The following is a 14887-nucleotide window of genomic DNA, read 5'->3' on the forward strand; positions in this document are numbered from 1 at the left end:
GGGGGGGGGGGGGGGGCATGCCAGGACGCTCTGAGACCAACCTGGCAGCACAATCTCATGCATGCGCGGTGAGGAGTCGGAAGTCACAGCGGCTCCCATATCCAAGATGGCGGTGCCAGGGATCCAAAGACCAGCAAAGAACCAGCCCAGGTGACGGCGGCACTATATTCCTGTGCTTTCTCCTTAACTGTTTGTTTAACCACTTACAGACCGGACCAATTTGCTGGTCAAAGACCAGACCACTTTTTTGCGATTCGGCACTGCGTCGCTTTAACTGACAATTGCGCGGTCGTGCGACGTGGCTCCCAAACAAAATTGACGTCCTTTTTTTCCCCACAAATAGAGCTTTCTTTTGGTGGTATTTGATCACCCCTGCGGTTTTTATTTTTTGCGCTATAAACAAAAATAGAGCGACAATTTTGAAAAAAACGCATTATTTTTTACTTTTTGTTATAATAAATATCCCCCAAAAATATATAAAAAACATTTTTTCCCCTCAGTTTAGGCCGATACGTATTCTTCTACATATTTTTGGTAAAAAAAAAAATCGCAATAAGCGATTATTGATTGGTTTGCGCAAAAGTTATAGCGTTTACAAAATAGGGGATAGTTTTATGGCATTTTTATTAATAATTTTTTATTATTTTTTTTTTTACTAGTAATGGCGGCGATCAGCGATTTTTATTGTGACTGCGACATTGTGGGGGACCCATCGGACATTTTTGACACATTTTTGGGACCATTGTCATTTATACAGCAATCAGTGCTATATAAATGCAGTGATTCCTGTGTAAATGGCAGTGAAGGGGTTAACCAGTGGGTGGCAGTGTAGGGGTTAAGTGTTCCTAGGGGTGTGTTACTAACTGTGGGGGTTGGGCTTTCATTTAGTGAACACTGATCTCTGCTCCAATCACATGCAGCAGAGATCAGCGTCACTGGTTGCTAGGCAGAATGGAGAAATGCTGTTTACAACGGCATTTCTTCATTTGGCCGCTCCGTGAGATGATCGCGGGTATGCCCGCGGCGATCGAGTCCGCGGGTCCCACGACCGGACTCACGGGGGTCCCGACCAGCGCGGCGGCGCGTTCCCCATGGCAGGGCGGCATTGAATTATGTACATGTACGCCAATATGCCTGCCCGTGCCATTCTGTCGACGTACATCGTCGTGCGCTGGTCAGGAAGTGGTTAAGAGACAACGGCTTCAGTATTTGGAGCTGCTTTTATTTAAGAAATGATAGACGTTTCTCTGTAAGTGGTTCGGCTCCACCCCTCTAGTACTTACCTTCTCTGTGCCCTTCCCCCACCTCATTCCTCCATCTGTGCCAGGAGTCTAATGTAAGCTTTGGTGGGGCCTTGTGATTGGCTCCTCAGCACTGCATCTTGGGAGAAATGAGAGAAGGTCACATGCTCCTCCATGCCCCCCCCAACACATTGAGGGGCCCCACATATGTATTACAGCGCATAGCAAGGGCCCCCGATGCGTTTCAGTGCGTCTCATCAGAAATTTTGTAGCAGGTCTGATTTTTGTGATTTTTAGGTCTGTTGGTGTCCAATAACACAACGCACATGGACACGCAGCATAACGCACATGGACACGCAGCATAACGCACATGGACACGCAGCATAATGCACATCAAGGCGGGATTGGGTGACCAGCGGGTGCCTTGGGGGGTCTCTCTTTGGGACTGCCCCCTCCCCCCCAGTACTCATTGGTCGGCTTTGGCTGATGATGAGGCCAATGGTCTGCTTGGTCTTTGGGTTGGTGGACTTGAGTGCTCTTTACCCCCGTCAGGAGTTTGGGGCCCGGGGGGGAGGGGTCAGAGGATCGTCCCTCCTCTCTGGGCGGGGACTATATGACAAACACTGAATGCGCACTTTTGGACTCACACGCACTTTTTTGCTGACTTTTGGTGTTTTGTTTTTGCACAATGTACCGCGGGCTCAGAAACAATCTGTCCTTATCAGATGAAAAGGAAATATGAATGGGGGGGGATGGGAGCTGAGACCAATGATTGGCTTCTGAAGAGCCAAAAGAACCAGGGTGACATCCCGCGGAGAGACGAGGGGGGAGGTGCCAACAGCACCCCCATGAGGAACCAGAGGCCCGACGTCTCTGAAGATTTGCCCCTGGAGAAGATGTACAGAATGTAAAGTGCTGCATACATTGTCAGTAGAAATATATAGTACATTGGATTAGGATGGGGCAGGAGGGCATTTGTCCCCCCTCCCCCCAGGTCACTAATAATGGCATTTGTTGGGCAGGTGGGAGGTCTTCCAGCGCCAACTTCCTTTGTGGCTCTGAGAGGGATGTCAGGTGACCAGTGGGTGTCATGTGACCAGTGGGTGCCATGTGACCGATCGATGTCATGTGACCAGTGGGTGCCATGTGACCGATGGGTGTCATGTGACCAGTGGGTGCCATGTGACTGATGGGTGTCATGTGACCAGTGGGTGCCATGTGACCGATGGGTATCATGTGACCAATGAGTGCCATGTGACCAGTGGGTTTCAAGTGACCCATGGGTGTTATGTGACCAGTGGGTGCCACTGCCATGTGACCGATGGATGTCATGGGACCAGTGGGTGCCATGTGACCAGTGGGTGCCATGTGACCGATGGGTGTCATGTGACCAGTGGGTGTCATGTGACCAGTGGGTATCATGTAACCAGTGGGTGCCATGTGACCAATGGATGTCATGTGACCGATTGGTGTCATGTGACCAGTGGGTGTCATGTGACCAGTGGGTGCCATGTGACCAGTGGGTGTCATGTGACCGATGGGTGCCATGTGACCAGTGGGTGCCATGTGACCGATGGGTATCATGTGACCGGTGGATGTCATGTGACCGATGAGTGCCATGTGACCAGTGGGTGTCATGTGACCAATGGATGTCATGTGACCAGTGGGTATCATGTGACCAGTGGGTATCATGTGACTGGTGGGTGTCATGTGACCAGTGGGTGTCATGTGACCAGTGGGTATCATGTGACCAGTGGATGTCATGTGACCAGTGGGTGCCATGTGACTAGTGGGTATCATGTCACTGGTGGATGCCATGTGACCAGTGGGTATCATGTGACCAGTGGATGTCATGTGACTGGTGGGTATCATGTGACTGGTGGGTATCATGTGACTGGTGGGTATCATGTGACCGGTGGGTGTCATGTGACCAGTGGGTATCATGTGACTGGTGGGTATCATGTGACCAGTGGGTATCATGTGTCCGGTGGGTATCATGTGACCGGTGGGTATCATGTGACCGGTGGGTATCATGTGACCAGTGGGTATCATGTGACCGGTGGGTATCATGTGACCGGTGGGTATCATGTGACCAGTGGGTATCATGTGACCGGTGGGTATCATGTGACCGGTGGGTATCATGTGACTGGTGGGTATCATGTGACCAGTGGGTATCATGTGACCGGTGGGTATCATGTGACCGGTGGGTATCATGTGACCAGTGGGTATCATGTGACCGGTGGGTATCATGTGACCAGTGGATGTCATGTGACCAAATGCCAAGAGCTGCAAGGAAGGTGATGCTGAAGATAGTAATCTGTCCCTATCCTGAAATAATAGCCATTTGGTTGTATTTGCCCCCAAAGGGATTCAGTCCCCCCCCCCGGTACAAATCTACAATATGTTGGTGGTGTCCGATGTCTTGATGGACTCAATGGGGTTGATGTACTAAAGGCAAATAGACTGAACACTTTGCAGTTGCTCCCGATCTTAGTAAATAAGGTGAAGCTTCACTTTGCAAACAACATCCAATGCAAGAAAATTTTGAAAAACAACATATTTGCTTGCAGATGATTGGATGATGGAAGTCAGCAGAGCTTCCCCTCATTTTGGAACAACTTGACTTTACAAAGTGCCCCGTCTCTTTCCCTTTAGTAAATGGTCAGGAATGGCGGCACAGCCCATAACACGTTCGGCGTCCGCACAAACCTTGGCGGGGTGACGTCTGGACACTTTCCTTCACACACTTCTGCTTTTGGGATTGGAAGGTTCTCGATATTTCCGGAGCGGATTCCGCGGACTTCCTCTTTCCTGACTTCTCTCTTCCTCCTTCTCTGATACATCTACGTGGCTTGCATAATCGTCCCGTGATCCGTCTATCCGGTCCCTTTACTTCCTTTTCTTATTCTCCAAACTCCACTCTACATGAGAACCATGGTTTATGCAAAAAAAAAAAAGTTTAACCACTTACCCTCTGGAAGATTTACCCCCCTCCATGACCAGGCCATGTTTTGCTATATGGCACTGCGATTACTTTACCTGACAATTGCGCGGTCGTGCGACGCTGAACACAAATAAAACCGTTTTCTCCTTTTTTCCCCACAAATAGAGATTTGATCACCTCGGCGGTTTTTATTTTTTGTTCTTGAAACCAAAAAAAGAAAATTTTTGAAAAAGAAAAAAACAATATTTGTTACTTTCTGCTAAGAAATATCCAACAGAATAATGTAACAAATCAAATTCCCTCATCAATTTGTTCCAATATCTAATCTGCTACATGTCTTTGGCAATACAAATCCCAATAAGCGTACATTGTATTGATTGCGCGTCTACAAAATATGGGATTCGTTTTTACTAATAATGGTGGCCGACATGCGACTTGCGGCGGGACTGCGACATTGCGGTGTACATTTTAACTTTAACTGACAGTTTTGATACTTTGTGGGGACCAGTGACACCAATACAGTGATCGGTGCTAATACTATGCACTGTCACTGTACTAATGACACTGGCTGAGAAGGGGTTAAACATCAGTGGCGATCAAAGGGTTACATACGTGGGGGGAGGGGCTTTTACTAGATGACGTTTATTTCCTGCTTTGCAGAGACACAGGATCCATGTCTGTCCTTCAGTTAACATGGCGATCTGCCTCTCTCTGCTGTAGGATCGGCGGGTGCCGGCGGGGATCGGGGTCCGTGGTACCCGCCACTGGTGTGATCACAGCAGTAGCCAGCCGGCGGCACGCCCGCCCCCTACCCGGAAGAGCCCAATCATGTATATGTATATAGGTGATCCGGCACACAGGAGCCACCTGGCAGCGGTCATACGACTATAGGGCGGCCGATCGATCGGCGAGTGGTTACCGAGATCTTGTCACCGCCGCCAGACGGCGAATTTTATTGGAGTGAAATCCTCACTTCACATCTCCTCACCTTTACATTGCAACTTTTATTAAAAAGATACAGAAAGTTATATAAAAATGAAAGCTGGACATTAAATAAAACTTTAAGGACAACACAAATAGGAATAAATCCTCCAAACAAAGGGGGGCAAAGGGGGACAACGGGGGGCAAAGGGGACAAAGGAGGGCAAAGGGGGGCAAAGGGGGACAAAGGGGGACAAAGGAGGGCAAAGGGGGACAAAGGGGGGCAAAGGGGGACAAAGGGGGGCAAAGGGGGACAAAGGGGGACAAAGGGGACAAAGGAGGGCAAAGGGGGGCAAAGGGGGGCAAAGGAGGACAAAGGGGGGCAAAGGGGGACAAAGGAGGGCAAAGGGGGGCAAAGGGGGGCTTTTCAGGGACACAAACAACTAATTCCATGAAGATGACAGATTATTATAGTAATACAAATATGAAGATCCCATCGATTCGGATTCTATAGATGCTTCCGCAATACTAAAAGTGTTACATAAAACCATAGCAAGTTCTGTACTGACTTGATCCCTCCCTACGCGTTTCACAGCTCAATGCTGCTTCCTCAGGGGCGTCATGGGAACATCTGCAAATTTAAAAACCTCCAGGATACAAAATGTGTTCAAAATAATCGAGACATTTATTTCCTCTCGTGTGTTTTACGTATCAGACTCACCACCACAAGTGACTACATACAGAGCAATGCGAGAACCCCACCACCTCCCCCGCCATCCACTGGGGGGGATGGTCAGCCAAACCCCACCGAAGAGGTTTTGGGGGGAGTGGCGGATTGCGTCGGACGGATCAAGTCAGTGGAGTTAACAATCATCAAGTCCAATTTGTAAATAATATTCACTGATTTGAGTTATTTTATCCAAAGAAATGGAGCCGAATATGATTTGGCCTAAATTTATGAAAAAAAAAATATTATTTATTTGCTAAATGTTATAACAGAGATAAGGAAAAATGTTTTTTCTACCAAAATTGTTGGTATTATTTTTTTTAAATATATATAGCAAAAAACAAAAAAACTGTTCGGATTCAATACCGGGAACTTTTACCCCCTTCCTGCCCAGGCCAATGTTCAGATCTCAGCGCTGTCACATTTTGAATGACAATTACTCAGTCATGTAACACACACTTCTTCACACAAATGGAGATTTCTTTTGGTGGTTTTTAATCACCGCTGGGGGGGGGGGGGGGTGGTTTATTTTTTCCTAATAAAAAAAAAAAAAGTTGAAAATTTTGAGAAAGAAAAACATTTTTTCTTAGTTTTTGTCAGAAAATGTTGTAAATAAGTAATTTTTCTCATTCACTGATAGGTGGCATTGATGGGCACTGATGAGCAGCACTGATAGGTGGCACTGATAAGCACTTATAGGCAATGATAGGTGGCATTGATGGGCACTGATGGGAGCTGATAAGTGGCACTGATAGGTGGAAATGATGGGCACTGATAGGTGGAAATGATGGGCATTGATGGGCACTGATGGGAGCTGATAAGTGGCACTGATAGGTGGAAATGATGGGCACTGATAAGCACTTATAGGCAATGATAGGTGGCATTGATGGGCATTGATGGGCACTGATGGGAGCTGATAAGTGGTACTGATAGGTGGAAATGATGGGCACTGATAAGCACTTATAGGCAATGATAGGTGGCATTGATGGGCATTGATGGGCACTGATGGGAGCTGATAAGTGGCACTGATAGGTGGCAATGATGGGCACTGATGAGAAGCACTGATAGGTGGCACTGATAAGCACTTATAGGCAATGATAGGTGGCATTGATGGGCACTGATGGGAGCTGATAAGTGGCACTGATAGGTGGAAATGATGGGCACTGATAGGTGGAAATGATGGGCATTGATGGGCACTGATGGGAGCTGATAAGTGGCACTGATAGGTGGAAATGATGGGCACTGATAAGCACTTATAGGCAATGATAGGTGGCATTGATGGGCATTGATGGGCACTGATGGGAGCTGATAAGTGGTACTGATAGGTGGAAATGATGGGCACTGATGAGCGGCACTGATAGGTGGCATTGATGGGCACTGATGAGCGGCACTGATAGGTGGAAATGATGGGCACTGATGGGCACTGATGGGAGCTGATAAGTGGCACTGATAGGTGGAAATGATGGGCACTGATAAGCACTTATAGGCAATGATAGGTGGCATTGATGGGCACTGATGGGAGCTGATAAGTGGCACTGATAGGTGGAAATGATGGGCAATGATGAGCAGCACTGATAGGTGGCACTGATAAGCACTTATAGGCAATGATAGGTGGCATTGATGGGCACTGATAAGCACTTATAGGCAATGATAGGTGGCATTGATGGGCATTGATGGGCACTGATGGGAGCTGATAAGTGGTACTGATAGGTAGAAATGATGGGCACTGATAAGCACTTATAGGCAATGATAGGTGGCATTGATGGGCACTGATGGGAGCTGATAAGTGGCACTGATAGGTGGAAATGATGGGCACTAATGAGCAGCACTGATAGGTGGCACTGATGGGCACTGCTGGGGCTGCACTGATGATCAGTGCCCCGATTATCTGCATCTTTGGCTCGGGGGTTGCACTGTGTCCCGGGGACACCGCTGGCCCGCGAGATCGGTGAATGGGGCGATGTCATGTGACATCATCATTTCACTATACAGGGGGGGAGGGGATTAAATACCACCAATGGAAATCTCTATTTGTATAAAAAATGATATAAATGTCCTCTGTGTACAGTGTTGTATGACCGAGTAATTGTCATTCAAAGTGTGAGAGCGCTGAGAGCTGAGAATTGGCCTGGGCAGGAAGGGGGAGGGGAGTGCCCGGCATTGAGGGGGTAAACACCCATGAAATCCCCACAATGGTGAAAACGATTTCAGTTAGAAACGCGTTTTGCTGCATTTGGTGTAAAGGAGCCGTGAAGGTGAATTCACTGTAATGAAGACTTCAGTCCCGAGACGCCGAATCTAAACTCCGACTCATTGATATTAATATTCAACGCGTTTGTCGTCCTCCAGGTCTGCGTCCGATCGTGTTTCCAGGCGGAGATGGTGAAACGCTGCGGCTGTGCCTACGCCTTCTATCCGCTGCCGGAGGGAGCCGAGCTCTGCGACTATCAGATCCAGAAGAGTTGGGGTAAGATTGTGGATGGCGATACGAAGAACCGCATTGTGTGCAATGGGAGACGAAACACCCACTGACCCCTCCAGAGGAAGGAAATCTCTCCACTTCCCCCATTGTTCTACATAGACATGTGACACGTGAGAACTCCGGAGAGAGCCAAACCGCGACAGAGGAACTCACCCCACCCCCCCGGCTTATATCTGACCCCTGACCCCCCTTCAGTCTTATATCTGACCCCCATCCCCCCTTCAGTCTTAAATCTGACCCCCGACCCGCCTTCAGGCTTATATCTGACCCCCATCCCCCCTTCAGTCTTATATCTGACCCCCATCCCCCCCCTTCAGTCTTAAATCTGACCCCTGACCCCCCTTCAGTCTTATATCTGACCCCCATCCCCCCCCTTCAGTCTTAAATCTGACCCCTGACCCCCCTTCAGTCTTATATCTGACCCCCATCCCCCCTTCAGTCTTATATCTGACCCGACCCCCCTTCAGTCTTATATCTGACCCCCATCCCCCTTCAGTCTTAAATCTGACCCTCGACCCCCATCCCCCCCTTCAGTCTTAAATCTGACCCCCGACCCCCATCCCCCCCTTCAGTCTTAAATCTGACCCCCGACCCCCCTTCAGTCTTATATCTGACCCCCATCCCCCCTTCAGTCTTAAATCTGACCCCCTACCCCCATCCCCCCTTCAGTCTTATATCTGACCCCCGACCCCCCCTTCAGTCTTATATCTGACCCCCATCCCCCCTTCAGTCTTAAATCTGACCCCTGACCCCCCTTCAGTCTTATATCTGACCTCCGACCCCCCTTGAGTCTTATATCTAACCCCTGACCCCCCCTTCAGGCTTATATCTGACCCCCCCTTCAGTCTTATATCTGACCCCCAACCCCCTTCAGTCTTATATCTGACCCCCGACCCCCCCTTCAGTCTTATATCTGACCCCCGACCCCCCATTCAGTCTTATATATGACCCCCCGACCCCCCCTTCAGTCTTAAATCTGTACCCTGACCCCCCATTCAGTCTTATATATGACCCCCGACCCCCCCTTCAGTCTTATATCTGACCCCCATCCCCCCTTCAGTCTTATATCTGACCCCCGACCCCCACCCCCCCTTCAGTCTTATATCTGACCCCCATCCCCCCTTCAGTCTTAAATCTGACCCCCTACCCCCATCCCCCCTTCAGTCTTATATCTGACCCCCGACCCCCCCTTCAGTCTTATATCTGACCCCCATCCCCCCTTCAGTCTTAAATCTGACCCCTGACCCCCCTTCAGTCTTATATCTGACCTCCGACCCCCCTTGAGTCTTATATCTAACCCCTGACCCCCCCTTCAGGCTTATATCTGACCCCCCCTTCAGTCTTATATCTGACCCCCAACCCCCTTCAGTCTTATATCTGACCCCCGACCCCCCCCTTCAGTCTTATATCTGACCCCCGACCCCCCATTCAGTCTTATATATGACCCCCGACCCCCCCTTCAGTCTTATATCTGACCCCCATCCCCCCTTCACTCTTATATCTGACCCCCGACCCCTCCTTCAGTCTTATATCTGACCCCCGACCCCCCCCTTCAGTCTTATATCTGACCCCCGACCCCCCATTCAGTCTTATATATGACCCCCGACCCCCCCTTCAGTCTTATATCTGACCCCCGACCCCCATTCAGTCTTATATATGACCCCCGACCCCCCCTTCAGTCTTATATCTGACCCCCGACCCCCCTTCAGTCTTATATCTGACCCCGACCCCCCTTCAGTCTTATATCTGACCCCCGACCCCTCTTCAGTCTTATATATGACCCCCATCCCCCCTTCAGTCTTATATCTGACCCCCGACCCCCCTTCAGTCTTATATCTGACCCCTGACCCCCCTTCAGTCTTATATCTGACCCCGACCCCCCTTCAGTCTTATATCTGACCCCCGACCCCCCATTCAGTCTTATATCTGACCCGACCCCCCTTCAGTCTTATATCTGACCCCCATCCCCCTTCAGTCTTAAATCTGACCCTCGACCCCCATCCCCCCCTTCAGTCTTAAATCTGACCCCCGACCCCCATCCCCCCCTTCAGTCTTAAATCTGACCCCCGACCCCCCTTCAGTCTTATATCTGACCCCCATCCCCCCTTCAGTCTTAAATCTGACCCCCTACCCCCATCCCCCCTTCAGTCTTATATCTGACCCCCGACCCCCCCTTCAGTCTTATATCTGACCCCCATCCCCCCTTCAGTCTTAAATCTGACCCCTGACCCCCCTTCAGTCTTATATCTGACCTCCGACCCCCCTTGAGTCTTATATCTAACCCCTGACCCCCCCTTCAGTCTTATATCTGACCCCCGACCCCCCCCTTCAGTCTTATATCTGACCCCCGACCCCCCATTCAGTCTTATATATGACCCCCCGACCCGCCCTTCAGTCTTATATCTGTACCCTGACCCCCCATTCAGTCTTATATATGACCCCCGACCCCCCCTTCAGTCTTATATCTGACCCCCATCCCCCCTTCAGTCTTATATCTGACCCCCGACCCCCCATTCAGTCTTATATATGACCCCCGACCCCCCTTCAGTCTTATATCTGACCCCCGACCCCCCCTTCAGTCTTATATCTGACCCCCGACCCCTCTTCAGTCTTATATATGACCCCCATCCCCCCTTCAGTCTTATATCTGACCCCCGACCCCCCCCTTCAGTCTTATATCTGACTCCTGACCCCCCTTCAGTCTTATATCTGACCCCCATCCCCCCTTCAGTCTTAAATCTGACCCCTAACCCCCCTTCAGTCTTATATCTGACCTTCGACCCCCCTTGAGTCTTATATCTAACCCCTGACCCCCCCTTCAGGCTTATATCTGACCCCCCCTTCAGTCTTATATCTGACCCCCAACCCCCTTCAGTCTTATATCTGACCCCCGACCCCCCCCTTCAGTCTTATATCTGACCCCCGACCCCCCATTCAGTCTTATATATGACCCCCGACCCCCCCTTCAGTCTTATATCTGACCCCCATCCCCCCTTCACTCTTATATCTGACCCCCGACCCCTCCTTCAGTCTTATATCTGACCCCCGACCCCCCCCTTCAGTCTTATATCTGACCCCCGACCCCCCATTCAGTCTTATATATGACCCCCGACCCCCCCTTCAGTCTTATATCTGACCCCCGACCCCCATTCAGTCTTATATATGACCCCCGACCCCCCCTTCAGTCTTATATCTGACCCCCGACCCCCCTTCAGTCTTATATCTGACCCCCGACCCCTCTTCAGTCTTATATATGACCCCCATCCCCCCTTCAGTCTTATATCTGACCCCCGACCCCCCTTCAGTCTTATATCTGACCCCTGACCCCCCTTCAGTCTTATATCTGACCCCGACCCCCCTTCAGTCTTATATCTGACCCCCGACCCCCCATTCAGTCTTATATCTGACCCCCACTCCACCCCTTCAGTTTTGCACAGATGCTCCTCTCCTGGACTGAGATTGCTCCCTTTGATTTCACTGCACACTCTGAGCTTCTCACAATGTGCATTAGAAGCTGCAGTAAGCCAGATAGAGCTCCGCCTCACTTCCTGGCTGGAGGACGTCCAGCATCATCTAGCCTGTTCCTCTCTCACATATACAGTATATATACAGTGGGGGGGGGGGAATGATTGACTTGCCCCATAGATTGTGTAAGTTTTCCCCCCTTACATAGAAATGAAGGGTCTATAATTGTTATCAGAGGTGTATTTTATATGATGGAGACAGAAAATCAACCAAAAATCCAGAGAAATCACACAATACAAATGTTATAAATGGAGTTCAGTGAGTAAAATAAGTATTTGATCCCCTTAGTAGTTGGTGGGGAAACCCTTGTTGGTGATCACAGAGGTCAGACGTTTCTTGTAGGTGGTGATGAGGTTTCCACATCTCAGGAGGGATTTTCTCCTCTCTTCTCTACAGATCTTCTCTAAATCCTGAAGGTTTCTTGGCAACTCGAAGTTTCGGCTCCTCCATACATTTTCTATAAGATTAAGGTCTGGAGACTGGCTGGGCCACTCCATGACCTTCATGTGCTTCTTCTTGAGCCACTCCTTTGTTACCGTGTCGGTATATTTTGTGTCATTGTCATGCTGGAAGACCCATCCATGACCCATCTTCAGTGTTCTGGAAGAGGGAAGAAGGTTCTCATCCAAGATCTTACAATACATGACCCCGTCCATTGACCCCTCAATGGGGCAAAGTCGGCCTGTACCTTTATCAGAGAAACAACCCCAAAGCATCATGTTCCACCTCCGTGTGTGACTGTAGGGATGGTGTTCATGTTCCCACCTCCGTGTGTGACTGTAGGGATGGTGTTCATGTTCCCACCTCCGTGTGTGACTGTAGGGATGGTGTTCATGTTTCCACCTCCATGTGTGACTGTAGGGATGGTGTTCATGTTCCCCCCTCCGTGTGTGACTGTAGGGATGGTGTTCATGTTCCCACCTCCGTGTGTGACTGTAGGGATGGTGTTCATGTTCCCACCTCCGTGTGTGACTGTAGGGATGGTGTTCATGTTCCCACCTCCGTGTGTGACTGTAGGGATGGTGTTCATGTTCCCACCTCCGTGTGTGACTGTAGGGATGGTGTTCATGTTCCCCCCTCCGTGTGTGACTGTAGGGATGGTGTTCATGTTCCCACCTCCGTGTGTGACTGTAGGGATGGTGTTCATGTTCCCACCTCCGTGTGTGACTGTAGGGATGGTGTTCATGTTCCCACCTCCGTGTGTGACTGTAGGGATGGTGTTCATGTTCCCACCTCCGTGTGTGACTGTAGGGATGGTGTTCACGTTCCCCCCTCCGTGTGTGACTGTAGGGATGGTGTTCATGTTCCCACCTCCGTGTGTGACTGTAGGGATGGTGTTCATGTTCCCACCTCCGTGTGTGACTGTAGGGATGGTGTTCATGTTCCCACCTCTGTGTGTGACTGTAGGGATGGTGTTCATGTTCCCACCTCCGTGTGTGACTGTAGGGATGGTGTTCATGTTCCCCCCTCCGTGTGTGACTGTAGGGATGGTGTTCTTAGGGTCATAGACAACATTTTTCTTCCTCCAAACACGACGAGTCGAGTTAATGACCAAGAGCTGAATTTTGGTCTCATCTGACCACAGAACTTTCTCCCCGATCCTTCTCTGAGTCATTTAGATATTCATTGGCAGACTTCAGACATTCCTGTACATGTGTCTTCCTGAGGAGGGGGACCTGTACATGTGTCTTCCTGAGGAGGAGGACCTGTACATGTGTCTTCCTGAGGAGGGGGACCTGTACATGTGTCTTCCTGAGGAGGGGGACCTGTACATGTGTCTTCCTGAGGAGGGGGACCTGTACATGTGTCTTCCTGAGGAGGGGGACCTGTACATGTGTGTTCCTGAGGAGGGGGACCTGTACATGTGTGTTCCTGAGGAGGGGGACCTGTACATGTGTCTTCCTGAGGAGGGGGACCTGTACATGTGTGTTCCTGAGGAGGGGGACCTGTACATGTGTGTTCCTGAGGAGGGGGACCTGTACATGTGTCTTCCTGAGGAGGAGGACCTGTACATGTGTCTTCCCGAGGAGGAGGCCCTGTCCATGTGTCTTCCCGAGGAGGAGAACCTGTACATGTGTCTTCCTGAGGAGGGGGACCTGTACACGTGTCTTCCTGAGGAGGGGGACCTGTCCATGTGTCTTCCCGAGGAGGAGGACCTGTACATGTGTCTTCCCGAGGAGGGGGACCTGTACATGTGTCTTCCTGAGGAGGGGGACCTGTACACGTGTCTTCCTGAGGAGGGGGACCTGTACATGTGTCTTCCTGAGGAGGGGGACCTGTACACGTGTCTTCCTGAGGAGGGGGACCTGTACATGTGTCTTCCTGAGGAGGGGGACCTGTACACGTGTCTTCCTGAGGAGGGGGACCTGTACATGTGTCTTCCTGAGGAGGGGGACCTGTCCATGTGTCTTCCCGAGGAGGAGAACCTGTACATGTGTCTTCCTGAGGAGGGGGACCTGTACACGTGTCTTCCTGAGGAGGGGGACCTGTACATGTGTCTTCCTGAGGAGGGGGACCTGTGCATGTGTCTTCCTGAGGAGGGGGACCTGTACATGTGTCTTCCTGAGGAGGGGGACCTGTACATGTGTCTTCCTGAGGAGGGGGACCTGTACATGTGTGTTCCTGAGGAGGGGGACCTGTACATGTGTCTTCCTGAGGAGGGGGACCTGTACATGTGTCTTCCCGAGGAGGAGGCCCTGTCCATGTGTCTTCCCGAGGAGGAGAACCTGTACATGTGTCTTCCTGAGGAGGGGGACCTGTACACGTGTCTTCCTGAGGAGGGGGACCTGTCCATGTGTCTTCCCGAGGAGGAGAACCTGTACATGTGTCTTCCTGAGGAGGGGGACCTGTACACGTGTCTTCCTGAGGAGGAGGACCTGTACATGTGTCTTCCTGAGGAGGGGGACCTGTCCATGTGTCTTCCCGAGGAGGAGAACCTGTACATGTGTCTTCCTGAGGAGGGGGACCTGTACACGTGTCTTCCTGAGGAGGGGGACCTGTACATGTGTCTTCCTGAGGAGGGGGACCTGTGCATGTGTCTGCCTGAG

General features: G+C 50.5%; 1 protein-coding gene across 1 annotated transcript in view; it reads left to right on the top strand.

The window, feature by feature from the left end:
• SCNN1A (sodium channel epithelial 1 subunit alpha) overlaps window positions 1-14887 on the top strand; it is a 166631-nt gene that overhangs the window by 83740 nt on the left and 68004 nt on the right. Inside the window, exon 8 of the mRNA XM_077467097.1 lies at window positions 8183-8300. Coding sequence (XP_077323223.1) covers window positions 8183-8300 — 118 coding nt within the window. The remainder of the gene's footprint in view (window positions 1-8182; window positions 8301-14887) is intronic.

The sequence above is a fragment of the Lithobates pipiens genome, unplaced genomic scaffold (assembly GCF_037356315.1).
Source record: "Lithobates pipiens isolate NorthernLeopardFrog02 unplaced genomic scaffold, aLitPip1_a1.2 Scaffold_47, whole genome shotgun sequence".
NCBI classification, from domain to species: domain Eukaryota; kingdom Metazoa; phylum Chordata; class Amphibia; order Anura; family Ranidae; genus Lithobates; species Lithobates pipiens.